General features: G+C 44.4%; 1 protein-coding gene across 3 annotated transcripts in view; it reads right to left on the bottom strand.

Moving 5' to 3' along the window:
• The window catches only part of TFDP1 (transcription factor Dp-1), a 45,908-nt gene extending 36,329 nt beyond the window's left edge, over positions 1-9,579 (bottom strand). For 2 of the 3 annotated variants that reach the window (XM_059835551.1, XM_059835567.1), the window contains exons 1-2: positions 9,512-9,579; positions 8,539-8,617 (exon numbers count right to left, since the gene is read on the bottom strand). In XM_059835551.1, coding sequence (XP_059691534.1) covers positions 8,539-8,550 — 12 coding nt within the window. In that variant the 5' untranslated portion in view covers positions 8,551-8,617; positions 9,512-9,579. Of the gene's footprint in view, positions 1-8,538; positions 8,618-8,872; positions 8,887-9,511 lie in introns of those variants that run through there. The other variant, XM_059835559.1, reaches the window with a different exon arrangement.
• Between the last annotated feature and the right edge of the window lie 6,739 nt (positions 9,580-16,318).

Below are 16,318 nucleotides of genomic sequence, written 5' to 3'. Positions count from 1 at the left end.
AGAAGCATGACCAAGAAGTTTGACTAAAATGAGACTGAACAAGTACACATGCTATGTCTATCAGGAGAGGAAGGTCCCCCCACTACTGTGAGACAAGTAAATATGGGGAACAGAAGGGTGCTTTTGTGCCACAGAAATACCTCTATCTTGCTTCTAGGTAACAAGCCCATTTTAAGTATATTGCCTGAGAAAGAGCTGAAAGAAGAGCAAAAAGGGTAGAGATAAATGGAAACAGAGGTATTTGCCAAAAGGTATTTCTCAAAATAGAATTTTTCAGTTGCTAACAGGAGATTAAGCCCACTAGACTGAGGCACAGGACTCAGTTTGGTTTGACACAGGGTTTGACAACGGAACAGGAGATATACGTGCCAAATACACAACAATAGTTAAAGAACCAGAGTCAGAATGGGACAGACAGAAAAACAGACAACTTTGGGACTGGCTGGGAAAGAGGCAGAAAGTGAGCTGGAAAGTCAGACGGAAGATGGCAGATTAAGAGTTGAGGAAAAGAAACTGGGAGTCACTGAAAAAGTACAGGCAATAGAACTGATGAGAACCTAAAAGAGAGCTTTAACAGAACAAGGAGATCAGACCCTGTGAGGAGAAGGGAAGAACATGGGAACTGGGAAGACAAGTACAATCTATTCTAAACTATGACTGAAAGGATAAATAAGCTAGGACTCAGACTGAGAAGTTCAAAATAAATCAGGAAAGAAGTAGCAAAGACAGAACCAGAAAATGGAGAAACTGGGAAGGAAAAGTATTCCCGTTAGAGCACACTTCCTCCCAGAGCTTGTCAAAGGCATCAGGAGAATGCCTCTGCTGTCCACACACATTTGCAAAGCCTGCTAGTAAACGACCACACATCTTGTGCAAACCACACCTAACTTGATCCACACAGAATGACAATCCCTAGTCATTTTACTACTTAAAGAGTAGGCAATAAAAATAAAGGCCCTATGCCATGCAATTTTACTATGTGCCACTTCACTGACAATATAGGGGGGTTTTATGTTTGCCTTATTTTAATATCAGGAAGTAACAAACACACACAACAGAAAATTAGCGTGAAGTGGAGAAAAGCTTATAATCAGAAATAACACTGCTTAACAACCTTCATTCTTCTTTCACCCCTATCCGTACGCAAATGTCATTTCTAACAAGATGATAATGTATTATTTTTCCCATTGGATTCTCATCTCATTCAGGTACCAGAGCAAACACGCTCTGGGAATGAATCGTCATGTAACTGCAGGAGACTATTTTTATGGGACATCCTATTCATTTTTCGCAAAAATTAAAAGGCAATTAAGATATGAAGTAGAGGATTGCAGGAAGGAAAGGAAAGTTCTTAAACTTAAAACATTTGAATTTCATTTTGCAAATGAAGTCAGTGAGAACTATTCCTTACTGTATAAATTAATATAAAAGAGCTTTTAAAGTCAAGCTATAGGAGTCTGATCCTGCAAAATTCTCAGATCTGTTATGTTACTGTGTCTCAGTAGCCGCCTTCTGGAACAGAGATCATACCACATCCACAGCTCATGGCAGCATCTTCAAGACTAATGTGTTTGTCAACCACTCAGCTATGAGCTATACCATAGAAATGAGCTTTCCAAAAAGTAAATTAATTACTAGCACCTTAACTAGCAAGGCACAGTCAAAGCACTAGATGGTAAAGATCTGGATCACACAGAATTGTGAAGATAAAAACCAAATACAGGTTAGTAGCTCAGTTAAGCATTGTCAATCTTTGGTCTGTAGGCTCCACTGATACTGCACATATACTGGACACTGAATATGAATATATACAGAATGACACCTGAGACCTCCTTATTGCTGAATATGTCAAGACCATTAGCTTTCTTGGCTGTTTTTTCTAAACAGAGCAACACATCTAGAATTCAACAAAAAATTAAATCACAGAATCATAGATGAAGAATTCATTTTGAAGATGAGCCAAACAGTTGTCCAGTCTAAGCAACTACACAGATCAAAAATACCACAGGAGTTAAAATCATTATACTGGGTTGTTTCTTACAATAATTCAATTGCCCAAGTGATACAACCCTTGCAAAACTAGCTGCGAAACTGTACAAATGAAGCAAAATTGAATACGAGATTTCTAGAGCAAACAGGACCAAAGCACTGGTTTGCCACTTCTACCACATGAACTAATCAGAAAATAAAATCATTATTTGTGTCCTGCTGGACTAAATACTCATATGCAGAGAGGTAGCAGCAGCAGCCACTTCCACAGCTAGCTCCTGGTGCCGTTCTAGATTTGACCTAAATACGCTTTTGCTTTTCCAGCTAAAATCAAATCTTAAGAGCAGTTTGTTCAACAGCATCTGAACCACAGCAGAAATCAACAAGTAACATTAAACAGGACTCATTCCAAAACCATTTGCCTCACCAAATTGTATTGTAAGGCTACAACAGCCCACAACATTATTTTCAAGCAAGTCTGTGTAACCATTAATGTAATACTAGGACACTTCGCAAATGTAATGTAACGCAACACAAGACAAGTAGCCAGCAGCATTTTTGGGGATATGGACCACTGTCAACCTGTAAAATCAAGTTGTCCACCATCTGAGAACCACTTCAACATAGAGAACGTTTAGCAAAGATTGGCCCATTTTTCCTCCCACTTCTAATTAGCCACAATAAATCTCCATTAAGTGATATCCAGGCAAGCAAATACAAACACAAGCAAATACAAACACTAAAATAAGTGATCCCTAGTGTAACTTAACTTTTAAAACTTGCATTTTTGTTTAGCGTGTTGTCAGCACACTGTATTTACTCAGTAATACTACAAATATGTATCTATATAAAGACACTACCATTAACTGATACACACAATTAATGAAGAAGTTAAACACTTGAAGGCTACAGGAAAATTCTTTATTTACACAAATAAATTGGCAAGGTGACAGGCAACTTCTGATTTGCTATTTTCTGCCTTACAAATACAAACCAACATAGGGAAAAAAAGGGAACTCTTATTGTGTATTTGCCATGTAAAAAGGAGCGCTTAAATACCATTTTAATTCTGCCTTCTTCTAAAAAGCATATTTAAAAAAATGTTAACAACACTTGAAATCCCAGGCTGAGATGCCTTTTTAGAAGACCTAATTTCATAGTATTATTTGATCTTCAGTTTGCAAACTTCTGAACAGGTTGGAACTCACTGAAGGCAAAGAGAAATAGATCAAGCTACTGAGAAGTTGCTGAACTAAAATGATATCAAAAAAGGTGCATGAACCACTTGAGATCTCCTAAAGATTTAATTTCTCCAGTCTGCCTCACTGAAATTCGCAGTACATAACCAAAAATAAACGTAAAAGGAGAAACACATGCTGATATTTAAAAGAAAGTCTGAAAAATGTTTTGAACTTTTCAATACTTTCTAGACATTGAAAGTGCATCATGTAAAAGAGATCCAAAATATACCTTTTTCCTACCTCCATTAGGCTCTTTTAATTCACCCCAAATGTAACCTTTTCAGACCACAAAGACTTGCTCAAGATTGATGTAGAAGCACCACATAAAAGCTATTAAAAAGTACAACTTCTGTGGTGTTCCAGCAAAATTACTATACAGAAGCACAGATCTACTTCTTTCCCCAAACCTAGCAGACCTATTGACCTATCCAGTAAAGTTGCTGTAAGAAATTAGTTTGCTGTGGGTTTTTTTTTTAAATGTTCTTTGAGCAAAATATTTATTAAGTAATACTGTGAAATAAATGCATTGGATTAAACTACATACCTGAATGTATTCTGAATACTCAATTAAAATAAAGCATCAACCTTAATCCCTATATCTCTCAAACAGTAATGTTAGATCAGGTGTTGAGCTTTGTGCAGGCAGAACTTCTTACATGGTGTCCTCAGATTTACACATGTGCACAAGGCTTCCTTTGCCAAGTTAGATACATGGGCCATAGCTACTACTCAATGGGATTAATAAAAGCACAATGAAATACTAAAGAGATACAGTAAGTTTTATGCACGCTAGAGATCAAGAGAAAAATCCCTCATAAAGTAATTCAAGCAAAAGATGACAGTAGAATAAAACATAATAAAAAAAGTAAAAATCTAACTTTAGAACCACTGGTTCCAAAGCCAATGCCACTGTCGGCAACCTATGAAACAGTACAATGCATGAGCTTTCCAGACAAACAGCTCTGAAGAAAGATATTTTAGTCTGTGAGAAATTCTGAAAGCTAACAGTGGTGTGTCAGTTTAAAAGTTTATGAAACACCAAATTAGTTTTCAACTGCATGTTCTTCATGAACAATTACTATTTTTTTAATAACTGGAAACAGTCCATGCAATAATGGTGAACAACTGAAACAATCATAAGCAACTGCTACTATATAGAGTATTTCATTTATGTTTTTCATGTATTTTGATATATTTGATATAATTGATTTTTGAGATCAGAAGGAATCTTACTCATTCCTTTTGTCTAGCCCTCTTGTCCTCAGTACTCGCTGCAACACCATACATTAGACTATCCCCTCTAATATACCCAGTTCCTGCTTCTCTTCTATTTAACCGTGGGTCTTAAAAGAAAAGAGCCACAAGATTCTCTTTCTTTATGGCTGCCTGGGAGGCCTCAGCAGTTCATGTGCAACAGAAGTAACTGAGAGGAGAACCAAGCTGGATCTTCAGCAGCACTAAAGAAACTGTTAATTTAGTGGTGGCAGGTATGTTAACCATCGATACTAAAAAGTATTTATTGACTTATTTTAAAGGTAATTCTAATATATAACTGAATATAAAAGTGGCCAGCAAGTAGTCCTTAATCTCATACTGGGAGCTGGAAGACAAAAAATTAAGTTACCGAATTTACTTTCTTGCTACAGTTAATTCCTGCTCCTTCTTTCAACACTGCACTCTGCCTAGTTAAGCATGCCAAGGATGGACTGGTCACCATTTCACTTAGGAAACTGTGCTCCCCACCAAACTATTAACCCTGTGAATCCAGTGAGCACCACAAGTCAGCTGAGGACCTCGATGCATATATTTGGTTCCTCCAGCTCCTGCCTGGAAGGTGCCGCATTTGCAAGCATTGGAAGAGTTTACAGTAGACTCAGCAAAGTCTTAGAGAATGACACTGATCAACCAGAAAGAGGAACACCGGCTAAGCTGGAGTTTCTGGAGGTTCTCTGGATGTGATAACTATCTCTGTCTCACACCAAGAAACTTCTCATATAGTGCAAACGTACATATCAAACTGTACCCGACTTTACTGACCTCAATTTGTCATTCAGCCTCTGACAAGCAACAGAATGATCTCGCTCCCAAGGTACACAAGTCCTTGAGATACTGCAATTGGGGTTCTCTCGTCCACACGTTTTTTTTCACTGTTTCTTTAAATTACACAAAAAGTAAAGTCAGTCTAGTAACTAAGATCTTCCCAATTAAATGTGATATTCCGTGGCCAACCTGCCTGATTGTTAGAATTGCTTCTCAACTCCACACAATGCTCATTTACATAAAACCAAAAATGGCTATGCTCATTACTATTACCAGATCACACTGGAAAATGAGTTTGCTCCCTTCTTCCCCTTTATTTTTATTGCATTCCAGATCCCATACCCTTTACATAACAGTTTTCAAAAAATAAATTAATATACCCACAGATACTTCAACCTTCACGAGCTAGCATTTCTCTTTTTCCATTATGATTTTTCAACTTGCCCAGCTATGACATTCTTGTGATTAGGCTCTTAAACTCCACCTGCAGGCTCTTAATTAAGGCACTACATATGAGTGTATCTTTTTCGCCCCCCCATAGCTTCCTGACCACTGCCAAGGAAATGAAAGTATTTTGTAAAAAAAAAAAAAAAAAAAAAAAATCAATGCTTTGCTACTTATTTTCTCTTTATTGTACACTCTGAAAAGCATTAGAGGGATACATTTTAAAGTACTAGTTAACAGAATTTAGGCTTGGGCCAAATAGCTCATAAGCATCACCTTGCCAGCTTACCTCATCAGTACTTTTGTAATTATTGAATCCTTTATAAAAACATTTAATTGGGTTTGCCAGTATTCTCCATCATGCTCCCCATTTGTTCAATTATCCAGTAAAGTCTCAGTCTGCAAACTTTTACAAGTATTTGGCTTTTCAAACAGGTCCTTTCAAATCATAGTTTTTATAAAGAGGTATCAGAAGAGCTGGAAGTGAGAAACAAAAGGAAAAGTGCTCTCCTGCGGCAGGTGGGAGGAGGGGTTAAGTAGGAGCACGTTATCTTGTGGCGCCCTGGCTCCACACCTTCCTCTTCTGCAGGGCTGCTTGCTTCACCATCACCAGAGCAGGCCCTGGCCCCAGCAACACAGAGTAAGAGTGGGACACACACAGAGCCTGCATTCCCAGGCTGCAGCACACTGAGGCATGCTTGGCCACGTAAATGCCACCTGAAGCCCAGACTTGGTATCGTAGCAGCGCAGCCCTTACCACAGTTTAGCCATCTCAGCTCTGCTGAGAAAAAGGGAAGGAAGGGGTGGGGGCACTCATCAACTATGCCATCTTCGTCACCACTACATCTCACAGTCAGTTAGTGCACTTGATAGGTGACATGGCAGAACCACAGGCCATTAATCACAGCAGTATTTCCATGTCAGAATGTTTAAATTTACAGCAGTGCAGCTCTTCATAGACTCAGTGCCCAGAAATTTAGTGATACTGTCTCTATCATCATTAATTCCATTATTTCGCTAGGAAAAGAACTCTGATTTTTGGACAAAAAATATGGGAATCATTCTCTTCCCTTCTGAAAATCAAAAAAGTGCTATTCCAATTAGCATCTCTATTTCCTAGCATTAAATCAAACTCAATAGGGCCCACAATCAGACTGGGAAATTTAAGATTTCCCAGCATTCACTACACGTTTTAGACATCATGTAATGGTGGGTATGTAATAGTCTGTAAAAAGGCAAGCAGTTCATCTTTCTTCCCTGAGGCAGGGTTAAGTATGTGTAGAGGTTTTTAAGAACAGGTTAGACAATCCCTCAGTTAAGATTTCATACCCTTTCTAGCTACCCTGTTCCAATGCTCAAGTACACTTAAAATTTTACCTAAAACCTGACCTAGATTTTCATTTTTACAAATCCACCTTGCTAATTCTTGTAATAAAGATACTGAAAACAATTTCTTTTCCTACCTGTAGCATCTTCTTCCATTTCTAAAGTTTATTATCATGCATGTCACTCCTCCCTTAATTACCCTCTTTTCTAAATAAGCTAGATCTTTCAAAAATGAGGTTCATTCTTAAATGTCTTACTCACATTCTGCTCCCCTAGACCTTCTAGGATATTCATCCGTATTGCCAGGTGCTAGCACTTCTTCACTTAGCTGATCTCTTTCCCAAAAGCTAACACCAAACAAATGTACTTTAGTATCTCAGTTACTTTGAACTGCTTCAATTTCCTCTTCTAGTCTAACATTCCTCTTTCATTTTCTTCCCGCTTATACGGCCTTTCATTCCCTGAACTCTGCTATCTGTAACGTACTTGACCACCCTTATCTCTTCCACGCAAGCTTTGAGTGACTATGTATTTCTGGTTGCTTCTCTGCACATTAAGATGTTTTTCAGTCGCTTCTGAACTACTAAAATTCTCTACAAGATTAATTTGTTAAATCAATCACTATTTCATGGAAATACTCGCTATTTGAAAGCTACAACAGTCCACATTAGATTGTAACCTCCTGTTTAAGAATTTGAATTGTATCACTTTTCCTTAGCTTGTATGCTGTTGGTTTTTTGTGGTTTTTTTGAAGGGGAGATATATTCTAATTTGAATAGGGAGTAATATCTTGTCTTATTTTCCATAAAGGAATGTTAAAGCCCAATTATATTAGGTATTAACAATGAGTTACACCTTAAATGCAGAACCTGTTTAATTTTTTTTAAAAAAAAGTACCGGAATGGGTAAAGGGCAAACATGGTTCAAGACGCAGGCCACAGAATCAAAGCCACTAACCTTAACAGCAATGGTAATGGAAGTCTATGACAAAAAGTCCCCAAAGCCTCTTTTTATGGACACTAGCATCTTTTGGTAGACAGAGACAAAACAGTGAACACATATGGAGATGGAACTATCTCCACTCCCTAGAATACACAATGCCTCCTTGAACACAAGAAAGGCAATGCCAGTTAACAACAGCAGTCAATGACAACCCAGTCATCTGAACAGTATTTGCTGGGTTTTCTAAAATCCAATTCAAAACCAAGTTCTTTTAGCGTTCAACGTGAATACATAATGCCAAAGGCCCAAGTGCTTTTATGAGCATAGTGAATTCTTAAGATTAATTACTCTGAAAAAATGGCTGCAGATGTGAAGCTGTTTTATGCTGTTATGTCTACAGAAAAACATAGCCTAGGCTTGATGTAGATAAAATTAAGTTTCATATATTCATTAATGCCAACTATTATAAAGCATGACCTGGTTTGCTTTTGTTAACAAAACCAAAAACATTCTATGAGCTATCCTTCTGCATATGATGTGCTACAAATATACTTACATCTTTTGCCATGTTACCAAAGACTAGAAATCAGTCCTCTTAAAATCTTGACGGCTGCAGGACACAATGATGCTATTTTCTAGAAAGCAAGTAAAGACAACATCAACTATAAAAACGAAAGGAGGGAAAGTTTTCACAATTGAAATTATTGCCTACCACCAAATACAATTTAGTTTTCAAAAAAAAACATTTTTAAAGAGGAAAAAGTTTTCCGTCATCCCCCATTCCTCCCCTAAGGCCCCCCCAACCCCACGCTCACGTGTGGGAAATACTCCTTTCCCGACAGCGGGGGTGAGCTCTCCCCTGGCAGGAGCGCCCTTCCCCCAGCACGTACCCGATCCCGGCGGGGCAGCGGGCAGCCCACGCTGGGCCGGTCCCTGTCCAGCTGCACCCCTTGCAACACCCCGGAGCAGGGCGCGGGCAGAGGCGGCGGGGGAAGAGATCACTCCCTTGGCCTCCTCCTCCTCCCCACCCCCATTTCCAGCAGCAGGCACAAGTAGGCCTCAGGGGCCAGCTCCCCCCGGGGCCTTGCAACCCCCCCTCTCCTCCTCCTCGCAGGCGGACGGGCCGCGGCTGCACCAAGAGGCAGAGACTGGCAGTCGCCACCGCGCCTCGGGCACCCAGCGCTCGGCCGCCCGCCCGCCTCCCCCACCGCGCCCCCCGACCAGGGCCTCACCGCCCGGGCAAAGCCCTAAGCCCCGCGCCGCCTCCCCTCGGCAGCGAGGGGCCGCGCTAATCGCCTCAGAGGCGGCGGGGGCACGAGGAAGGGGGGACGCGCCCGCGCGCCAGGCGGCACCGCCGGCAGCGGGGGAAGGGGCCGGCGGCGGCGGCGGCGGCGGGGGGGGGGGGGGGGTCCGCCCCGTCCCCAGCCTCCTCGCCCCGCCGGCGGCAGCACCCCGCGGCGCCCCCTCATCCCATCCCCCCGCCGCTCCCCATCCTCCTCCCGCGGCAGGCCGGCCCGGGCTGCCCGCACCTGAGCGGCCGAAGGCAGAGAGAGCCGGCTCCATCCCCCGCCGCCGCCCCCAGACAGGGACCCGGAGCGCGGAGCGGGAGCACCCCCCGCCCGCCGCCGCGCTGCTGCGGAGGCGCCCAACTGCACATGTGCGGCGGCGCGCGCGGGCCTGGCGAGCCCGGCGGGAGGGGGCAGGGGAGGAGGGAGCCGGCGCGGGGGGAGGCGGCGGGAGACCAACGGCCCCAACGGCAGCTCGGGCGGGGAGGGGAAGGGGCCGGCAGGGACCGCCCCCCTCCCCGCGCTCCGGGGCGGGGGGTGCGGGGGCAAAAGGCGGGGGAGGGTCTCGCCCGACGGGCTGTCACTTCCCAGCACACCTCTGCGCCCGCCGGTCGCCAGCCTGGCGGGCTCCCGGACGGCCGCCCCCGCCGGACGGCCGCCCCCGCCGGCCACCCCACTTCGCTCGCTCGCCGCCCGCCGCCCCGCACACCTGCCCGCCGGCGCTGCCCCGGCCCGCGCCGCAACCGCCGAGGGGCTGCCCGCGGGGCGGACGGGGGGGGGGGGTGGTGAGGGGTCGCCGGGGGGCGGGCGGGCGCGAGCGCAGCGGCCCCTCCCCGGGCCCCGCACGCGCGACCCCGCCGCTCTCGCCTCTGTCCCCCCCACCCCCCCCCGCTGGCAGGGGAAAAAAAAAATTGAAACTTACACTTTTGTGCGTCCCACCGGCGTGACGCTGCGCGCTGACGTCACGGGGGTGTAGCGTGCTTTGCACGGGCACACGCGGAGCGGCTAAGCCAACCGCCCGCCGCTCCATGGGCGGAGGGAGCATGCGCGGGGATTTTCGCGCCTTCCGACTCCCCGCCCTGCGGCGCTCGCAGCAGCGCGCGGGAAGCATCGGCGCGAGATTGCTCTTCGGTCCCGGCCGCCGCCGCCGCCGCCAAGCACGTGGTCGCCGGCGCGCGCGCGCGGGCGGCGGGCGGGCGCGAGTCGCCTCCCGCGCCGCGCCGTGAAGGGGCGGGAAGTGCGCCGGGCTCCGCCGTGTCCTTGCCGCCGCGGGAGACGGCCCGCGCCTTGGCCCCGCCGCCGCGGGGAGGGCCGGGCCGGGCCGGGCCGGGCCGCCTGGCTCAGCCTCCGTTGGCCAGCCCGCGTCAGGGCCCGGCAGCGGGCCCGGGCCGCCCTTGCCGCTGAGCGGGCTTCTGGGGGCGCGGGTGGTGGTAGTGAGAGGCGGGAGGCGGCGGGGCCGGCAGTGCGGTTAGCTGCCGCAACATCCTGCTGCTGCTTCCTCATCATGTTTTGTCCGGCCGCTACTTGAGCAAGTTCGCTTAGACTGATCGTTGCTAAAATTAGGATTTTACAGTAATTCAAGTGAAAGTTCTCCGTTAGACGGCTGCTGCTTTCCACCTTGAAGAATGAGGCCAGACCGATGCCAAAGATGTCAGTGCTCAGGCTTTCTGACACCTCCAGGCTGTGAAGCCTTGCGTACCCCACGTGCTAGCCGTGTGCAGGGACAGCCACAGGAACGGTGCATCTTAGCTGGGGTCGTGGGGTGTAATTACACGAGAATTATGTAATTCTTGGCAAAAAACTTCCAGCGTGTGTAGTGGGGGCTATAAAGGCAGAGCTGTAATGGTGGAAACTGCACCGAAGTCAGAAAGCTGAAAAGCTGTGTCGCTTATAGGAGCGGATACAAGACAATTTGATGGGGAGGGGAAGCTGCACACACTTCTGCACGCGATACCCAGCCTGTGCGTGCAAGGCTGTTCATAGCGGATCAAGAGGGGAGCAGCAAGTAAAAGGTCCTGTCTTTCTCTAAAACCACACCGCTTCCTGATCATGCCTGGGAAAGGCGACTAGTCGGGAACAGAAGACAGGACCAGCAGTGCCACTACACAGAAACAGCGGAACAAATCTAGCACACATGCGGGAGAAGATGCAGTTCATCAGTTGACTAGAATCACCTTTAATTACTTTTATACCTTACTCGATCTTTTTATTCTTTTTTTTAAGATGTTGGGGAGTTGTGTTTTACAATAATGAGGAAACACTAGCTACCTTCATTTTCTTGATAAATAGCAATCTTTGCAGTTTTTCATTCACAGTAACCCCCCCCGTGCTGCTCTGGGGTTGCATGGCTGCTCATGCAGTAGCCTCCTCTGATGACCATTATTACTCCATTTTTTCATTCTTCTTGACTAAGCTTGATGGCAGTGGACATCGAAGAAAGAAGATGATAATGAAAATATGTTTATAACTGTCTATAACTTTTCAGAAAGAGGCAAGAACTTTCACACACAAAACACGCGAAGCACCCCAAGCCAGCTGCAGAACTAAAAGACATCTCCTCCAGTTGATGGTGCTGCTCTCCACCCTCCAGGTGATATACACTGTGCCTGTGGATTTAAACTGTCTATATATCACAAGTCCCTGCCTACACCCCCCTTTTTACATTAAGTCTTGTAGAAAAAAATGTTGTACTAGCCCACCTACTACGAGTTCCTGCAGTCTCCAGGGATGCACCCTCAGCAGGGTATGTCTGTCCCAGGGTGTAGAAGGGACTACTAAAAAAGCAAACACACTTTTAAAGTAGAATTGAATGACTGCACTAAGATACAACGCATTTCCTCTGCTGTTTTAAGTTTTACCTAAGAGACTAGTGCCATTTTGAAAAAGTCTCGCGTTGAAGAGAAACCACCTACCTTCTCTAGTACAAAGCAAAATTGACAGAAACTTGCGGATAAAAAAGTAGAAAATAATTCATTAGCAACTGTGATTCGTATGGACAAAGATAACTATATTAGCTTTCAGAACGGAGGAGCAGTGGCAACCAAGGGACAGAATATGGACCTCACGCCATGACCTGCTTTTGCAAACCACACGGCTTCTCTGCAAACATCAGAATTGACGCTTTCTTGACCCTAGTCAGTAAAGAAGCAGTGACTAAAGACCACCTTTTTTAGTTACATAAATTCTTCTCTTTACACTTGTCACGTAATCTTGCTCTGCTGCTCACGCTTCCCGGTAAGCCTCCCTTTGCCCCAAGCTTCTTGCGAGAGAGCTGAACAAGCAGGAACAAGAGGGGGTGCCCTGCTTTCCTAGCATGTGTTTTGACACTACTAACTGCCCAAGCATACTCACTCCCAGGTGTTTTCTTCTCTGCAGCAGAGGGTTGTTCACAGCTAATTTGAAGTATTTGTACCAGTGGAAAAGCCTTCAGCATTTCTCTAATCTCTGAGCACGCCTTCCTCGGGCGTTTTGGAGCTTTAGGACTTTGTAGTGGTGAAGGTTATTCCAGTTCCCAACTGTTTTCTGTGGCCTGCATCTCCCTTTTAAGCGTGCTTGGAAAGGAAAACGGATCGCAACTTTAAACGGCATCAGCGTGGCAGAACTGCGTGACAGACAAAAGGAAACTGTTTCAAGAGGTCATCTAGTCTATAGACAGAAACGTACGACAGATGCCAGAGGACATGCACGTGGACATATTTTGACCTACATGCTTCAGAACTGGAAGCCATGCCATCTTAAGAGAGCGACTCCTGGCTTAAATAAAGAGCTAATACCAGCTGACAAGCTTGTCAGCATCTGGCCTCATGGGGAGGTAGAATCTCACAATTCTCAAATTTCTGCTCTATTTTAGGAAATAAAAAATACTTTGAAAGTGTTACCATTCCCTGATCTAGATTTTGTGCCCCAAGGCAGGATCAGTTGTCCCTAAGCCACTCTGGTCACGCCCTTATCCAGTTCTTTGTCTCCAGCAATCAGGAGATCTTCCTAGTCTCCACTGTCCTTACTGGCAATAAGCTTTTCCCACCCGGCAGTGATAATTACTGAAGAGAGGCAGTGGGAGAACCAAAGAAGCACACCTCCAGGGCTACCTGGTGAAGCTGGTAGAGGCATGCCTGTCCCTTCTGCCTTTTGTTTCCTTTAGGGTGGGGCAGGCCACGCATCTCCCAGCCCTTGGGACATCTTGCTGCTCTTCCTTCTCATTTCACTACTTTTCTTGGCTCCCTCATCAGGTCATCTTTATAGTGGATGTCTGGTACTTGCTGCTCCTTATAAGCTATTGCTGTTTCCCACAAAGATGTTAATGCTGTTAGCCTGGCTTGCCTCCTGTCACTCAGGGGTCCAGTTTCCTCCACCTTTGACACTGCCCACACGCTGGAGTACTGCCAGGATTGTTTACAGAGCAGAACTACAGATTTCTTCCCTAGACAAACCCCAGGAGTGCTTTTGTGGTTAGATTGTTCCTGGGTTCACTCCAACAGGCAGCAAGGTTTCTCACACCCTCCATCAAGCATCATCATACATACATACACACAGCACTACTCTACCATACTAGGCACCCCCCCACACCTCTCTGCCTGCAAAGCAGAGGATGTCCAAGTATAAAACAAGTAAAATACCAGGTATCATGAGGTTGCTTTCTCCTCATCTTTGAGGATTACAGGAAATACGAATTGTTAAAGCTTTTAAAAAGCTATGAAGCCCCATGGACTAGGCCACAATGACAGCATTCCCTGAGCTGTCCTAGACCCACGTCAGTCACAGTTGCAAGAACCTACCTCACAGCTCCCACGAGATACCTTCCTACTGAGGAACTGAAGCACAGCCTGCTCTATATGGGAAAAGCCCTAAGTCAAGTGGTTGTGGGTCCGTATCTACCAGTCTGACCCTGGGAACAGGGAAATGACTCGCAAAGTGTAAGCGTAGCCTACACTACCAGCTTTTAAACTGTTTTGGTTCCTTCGCCCTCATAGGGAACAATGACCAAAGGTAGCAATTAAGGGGTAACATGCAAGAACTCCAATTTTCAGAAAGCCACACAAAACACCCACCTCTGAAACAAACCAACCAAAAAAAAAAAACCCAATACAGGTTATGCTGAATGAGTTGCTACTCAAGCACAGAGAGACCCTTCCTTTCCACTCCCTTAAGCTCAGCTTCACCACGGAAATATCCTCTCATCACTTAAGAAGCTTCTGCCCTGTATCAGCTTTTCTGTACTCAAATGATGCTGATCATTAGATAAATGAATGGGATAGAACCACTATCCAACAACCTGAAACAAAAATTTCCAGAAAAGCCCACCTGTTCTTCCACAAATCAGTAGATTTCCCTTTCAGGGCTTCCGGATCTCTGCTTTAATTTTATCTACTTGACACAGAAAGAGAATATTCTGGACTACAAGCATAAGGTTCTTGAAAAGCTGCAATAATGTCTAAGTGGGCCAATTGTGAAATATTCTCCCCATTTTCCATACAGGCATGACTGATCGTTCAGGAATAAGATCTGTTGTTTCTATCCTAAGATTGTATCATGAGACTACCCCATTTTAACATGGAATTATGCAGGCAGCCATTATTTGCATTTCAGGGAACATTTACAATATCTCAGTATACCTCCAGATTTCTATGAGACAATCTCAAACATGTAATTGTGAACAAACTTATCATATGTCCAATAAGATTAGTAATTTGAACTTGCATCTAATATTCCATCAGGCAATCCAAGTCTATGTCAACAAAGAGGCACAGAACATTGGTAGTCAGATGAGGCTCCTGTTTCTCTTTCCCCAGTTCTCCAAAAGCCTAGCCAAATCATGACTGAATCAAAAATTATTTGGGAAAGAAGTGACAGAGATGAGGCAACCAGTAAGGTATCTAGATACTTGCTTTGCATTTTGGACATGGTACCAAAAGGACTCTTCACCCAACTCCTTTAAAAGGTCATCAGAAAAATATTTTCTTTCTTTTAAGAGATACAAACCATCAATATTTCCTACTCTCCTCACTGGAATTTTCCAGAGAAATACAACTAGCCACAGCAATTTATTTACACAAAAGGTTTACTCATCGCAGCTGTAATACTTCGTCTAGTAGTTTCAAGGGCTAACCAAGAGACATAATGGAAGCCACACAGAAGTCTCTACCATGGTCTTTCATAGATGCTTTTTTTTTTCTCCCCTGAAACATAGGTGGTATACTACATGTGAAATAAGCCTCTTTCAAAACCAAAAATGAGGTATTCAGCAGAGAAGCTTGTATTTCAAGCAAAAACTATGAGCTAGGTCAGTGAATAGAGTAAGATTTCTCTCCCTAATACAGTTAAGAAACAAATTATTTTAGTGAGGCACCTGAAAAAGAATAGAAGGTTTGAGCCAGTAGATTGTTAAACAGTACCATAAAACTTTGGAATTACTTCTGTATTTTGAATACAAAATACTGAAGTACACCAACAAATCAGTTACAAATTTCTTTTATGTTACAGACTCATTTTACAATCGAACTATTTTATTTATAGGGCAACTTTTTCCTCTGTATTTGTCACTGTTCCTTGATAAGTTTTGAAACCATTCAAGGAGAAGTGGAATTGCCATGCATTCCTGCAACTTTTATGAAGCATCAGTGCCTGGAGAGAAAGCCCTGAATCCAGTGAGCAAGAACTCAAATATGACAAACCCTACCCTGTCCTAACAGTATATACACACTCCAGACTAGTCCAAGTTGCCTTTTGACAAGCCCAGCAGATGTCAGAGAAAACACAGGAAAAAACTGAGGCTACTATGGTAGAAGAGGGAGGTATAAAGCACACAAATCCATCCAAAGCTTTGTTTTGCTACTTGGAGGACAGCTTTCATTTTAATTGGCAATTTAAACCTACGTAACATGCATTTTTCTAACCATTTTGTGGGTATCAAAGTTATTTCAGATGACAGTATTATACTAACCTGAAGCGTTAATATATCTTTAATAGTATTGTTTTTAGCAAATAAACCTCAAGATTATTTTTAAATTTTTTGTCAGAGTAGACAACAGTATGAGTGAGTAAGCTTTCTCT

Source organism: Gavia stellata, chromosome 1 (assembly GCF_030936135.1).
Source record: "Gavia stellata isolate bGavSte3 chromosome 1, bGavSte3.hap2, whole genome shotgun sequence".
Taxonomy (NCBI): domain Eukaryota; kingdom Metazoa; phylum Chordata; class Aves; order Gaviiformes; family Gaviidae; genus Gavia; species Gavia stellata.
Note: the sequence above shows the minus strand (reverse complement) of the source record. Positions and strands in the feature narration are given on the sequence as shown.